General features: G+C 52.0%; 1 protein-coding gene across 1 annotated transcript; it reads right to left on the bottom strand.

Moving 5' to 3' along the window:
* Positions 1 to 422: 422 nt before the first annotated feature.
* Positions 423 to 2745, bottom strand: LOC123148605 (S-type anion channel SLAH2). Its single transcript, XM_044568076.1, has 2 exons — positions 2004 to 2745; positions 423 to 1911 (listed from the first exon to the last, which is right to left on the bottom strand). Exons 1-2 carry the CDS (start codon positions 2664 to 2666, stop codon positions 688 to 690), a joined length of 1887 nt encoding a protein of 628 aa, XP_044424011.1. The 5' UTR covers positions 2667 to 2745; the 3' UTR covers positions 423 to 687.
* Between the last annotated feature and the right edge of the window lie 1179 nt (positions 2746 to 3924).

Raw genomic sequence — 3924 nt, 5'->3', positions numbered from 1 at the left:
TTCCTTGGATCAAGGGCGGCACGTTTGGTTGTCCGAACTCCATGATCCCGTCTGTATCCCAGTTTATGTGGACTTTGAGTAATAAAGTTTGGTTTCACCACTCAAATAAAAATCTAAGCAAAGCTATGTTTAATTGAAAGGAAATGTAAGTAAAGTTATGTTTTAGTGAAAATAAAATGTAAGCAAAGGTAAGTGTGAGAAAGCGCCATCAGAGGTAACCTTGGTTTTGTGCAGTATGTGGAAAGCATGTCACGGTCACACATAAAAAATGATTTTGCAAATACTCCTCTGTCTTGAAACTTTGAAAACCTCCCTTCTAAAGTTGTAAGTTGCAACACACTAAGCCATCCATTTTATTGATACACCTTTGGTGAAATGTCCTTCCAATTTTCAGGTTTGTCTAGTTACTTGAGACGAGAATAGAGTTAAGAAATGTAACTGAGATTTTTCTACTTCTGAAGAAAAAGGTATAACCACTAAATTTACAAACTCAACCGTTAAGCCCGACAATTATATCACTATCATGGCGATGTAAATTGCTCACGGCCCACTCCTAATCTGCAACTATGTGCAGCAAGTTCACAAAGAAGAAAAAGAATGAAGAAAAAACACAAAGAACTCTATACAAGCACTACTAATCAACATAAGCTAGCCGTGCGTACAAGCACCAGGTCGTGCATGGACCTCCTAACACTTTGCTCTTCCGTGTCCGTGTGCCACAGGAGACTCGCCGACATTGCCACTCGTCTTGTAGCTGGAGCCGGCGTCATCGCAGTATGCGCCCTGCTTGGAATTGGAACTAAAATTTGGAATGGAGAGAACAAGCTCCTTGACATCTGAGCTCGATGACCGAAGGTGCGCGAGGATCTTGCTAAACTTGGGCCTTCGTCGCGTGATGGCTATGGATACGTCATTGGGGAAGAGGTCCTTCCGCACGAAGGCGTGGTACATGGTGGTGGCTAGCACGCCGGTGACCGTGACAACGGCAATTCCTGACAAACCGACCGCCAGTGCCCGTGTCAGCATGTTGTCCACCTCTGATGCATATAACACCGTCGCCAAGGCCACACTCGTCATTGGGAATGTGTACGCCCACCATGCAAGCGAGAACTTGAACCCCCTAAAGAGGTTGATACGCACCACTAGAGACACGTAGAGGAATAGCGAGACGAAGTAAAGGAGCTTGGAACCATCATTGAACTCTCCAGAGATCCTCGTCCAAGCCATGGAAGCAACGCTAGGTGCGGCGACGAAAAGGAAGAACACTGGGTGGAGCTCCTTGGGGAGTTGCACATTGGTGGGGAGCCGCTGATAGAGAGTGACAAATAGCACGACATAGTGGGCCAACCCGACGGCAAAGAAGAAGATGGGCAGCTCCCGAAGGCCCATCCTAGCACCGAGAAGTGCGCCAACAAAGTTGCCGACGATCGCGAGGTGGTTGGATGGGTTGGCTACCTTAGAGAGACGCCGCTCACCACTAGACATCCACTGGCCATAGATCTTGAGGTCGAGGCACAGGATGGGTGCCATGAGCAAGTACCAGACGGCGTGGTGGATCTCCCACACCGGATGCGGCACGCCCTTGACAAGAAAAAGGCAGGCAATCCATGGTGCAAAGAAGAAGTTGACGCGCACGGGGTGGTGGAACTCGCGGCGGACGGCCTCGAAGTAGAAAACAATCTTTAGAAGGTAGGTGATGGAGACGACGACCATGAGTGCGACGGAGATCCACCAGAGGACGTGGTTAGTAGCAGGGTGCACATGAAGAAACTTGGTGGAGGGCTCCGACTCAAGGGTCTTCCACAGCATGGCCTGGCTGCTCACGCCAAGGCACATTCCAAAGGCGTTGATGGGGAATCGGAGCAGGAACGGCCATGTCTCATCCTTAGGCAACACGGCCACCTCTGTCGACTGCAAGTTCACATGGTTATTAGACAGAAAGATGTTTTAGTAAGGAGTGGTAAACTTTTTGCTGGAATGCTACACGGTGACGTGGTACGTACCCGAAGTGTCTCGAGCTCGGGCCCTTCGAGCGCGGCGAAGTAGCGGTCGGCAGTGGGCACTTCATCGTCCTCGTCGGTGTCCTCCTCTGAGATCTTTGACGCCGCACCTTGCTCGACGTCGGTGTCCTGTGGCACCCCGCGGAGGCTGGAGAGCTGCCGCTCAAGGCGGCCAGAGAACGTCTTGAACTGGTCAAACCGCCGGTCTCGCTCCCGCATGCTGTCGCTTCGCAGCACCGCCGGCACCTCGCCGCCAACTCTGACCACCAAGGACGGCTGCGAGTGGTGCCGGGCCTGCTTCAGCAGCTGCGGCACAGCCGGGTGGTGAATCCGCTCGACCTTCAACACGCTCGCCGGCACGGCAGGGGCGCCCACGTCGGCCTCGTTGGCGCAGACCAACGGTGGCATGGCGAGCTGCGCGAGGTGGAGCCCCGACGGCGAGCCCGGGACGCTGATCAAGACAGAGCTCGGCGTCTCAGCGTAAGCAGCCGCGACGGCCTCCTTGGTGGTCCTGCCGCCGGAAACGACCGCATCCGCAGCCTCTATCGAAGAAACGCCGGCGTTCTGCGACGAGACACGAAGGAGAAGCGGCTCCGGGAACGGAGCGCCCCTCGGCTGGCCGTCCAGTACCCCCACCATCTGGATGCTGACCTCCCTGGACGCCATGGCAACAACTCTCTCGCTCTCTGTCTCCACCGCTGAAGCCAGCAAAGCTCCTGAAGACGCGTGCGAGATGGTGGTGACTGGCGAGTGAATGGATGTGCATCGCATCGTGGGCGTGGCCAGCTTATTTATACACACATGGCCCGAGTAGAGGACGCATGCTCGGCTAGCCAGCCGATACCGACCGACCGGTGCTAGTGGCGCGCCGGCGGGCGGGGTAGTCAGGTCAGCGGCATCGGCACGGGATGGGATGAGGCACGCACGTGGAGGAGAACACAGGAAGGTTCCACGCATCACCGCACAGGCCGCACCGCACCTCTAAAAAGCCATTGCTACAGAGATAGCCCGCGTCACCGTCAGCAGTCTGCACTGTGCAGTGCAGCCAGCGGTCGCGCCGGATTCCTCCACGCCTCTTGCCCGTCTCTTTGTCACGTCCCCGGCGGTTGATGAATCCATGGGGACGAAATTCTTGTGCGTGTATCGGTGTATGCACACGGCCTCGACTTGGACAGATGGTCTGAATTGTGATGGAGAGCTCGACCGAGCATGTCTCATGCATGGGTTGGTGGGTGGTAATAATATTCTCCCCGTTCCTAAATATAATATATTTTAAAGATTTCAATATGACCACGTACAAAGCAAAATAAGTGAATCTACACTCTATATTATATCTACATACATCCGTATGTAGTCCGTATTAAAAACTTTACAAGGCTTATATTTACAAATAGAGCGAGTACTATATACCTGTATTAATCTGATGTACAAATAATAGTACTAATACTAGGACGACGACAGATTAATGGGTGCAAAGAATAAAATGGTGCATGTACGGGCCCATGCTCGTGCTCCAACGAGTAACACGTTTGAAAAAGAAAACTATGATAATACACATTCATTTATTTTGATAGAATTGTGGTCATATAGTAGTTTTTTTTCTCAGATAATGGAAGCTCTCATCAATCGTACGATTGCCCGGGCGTATGTGAGCTTTGCCTCCGTGATTGGTCGGCACTATGCCAGGATTATATATCGATTATGCCAGACTATCTCCTAGCATTATAATATTTCCCCACTATGTACTCCGGCTTCTTTGCTTGGTGGACACATATCTTTGCCGGCCGGAAGGATCGACTGCATGAACACTTACACTTTGCGGGAGATGAGGATCACAACCCTCTGAGATGAACCTTAGACTTGACCCATGTGACTTGCTTTGTCCGTACGTACCGAACTGTGATGGTTACACTCACTACTTGAT

The sequence above is a fragment of the Triticum aestivum genome, chromosome 1B, assembly GCF_018294505.1.
Source record: "Triticum aestivum cultivar Chinese Spring chromosome 1B, IWGSC CS RefSeq v2.1, whole genome shotgun sequence".
NCBI lineage: Eukaryota > Viridiplantae > Streptophyta > Magnoliopsida > Poales > Poaceae > Triticum > Triticum aestivum.
Note: the sequence above shows the minus strand (reverse complement) of the source record. Positions and strands in the feature narration are given on the sequence as shown.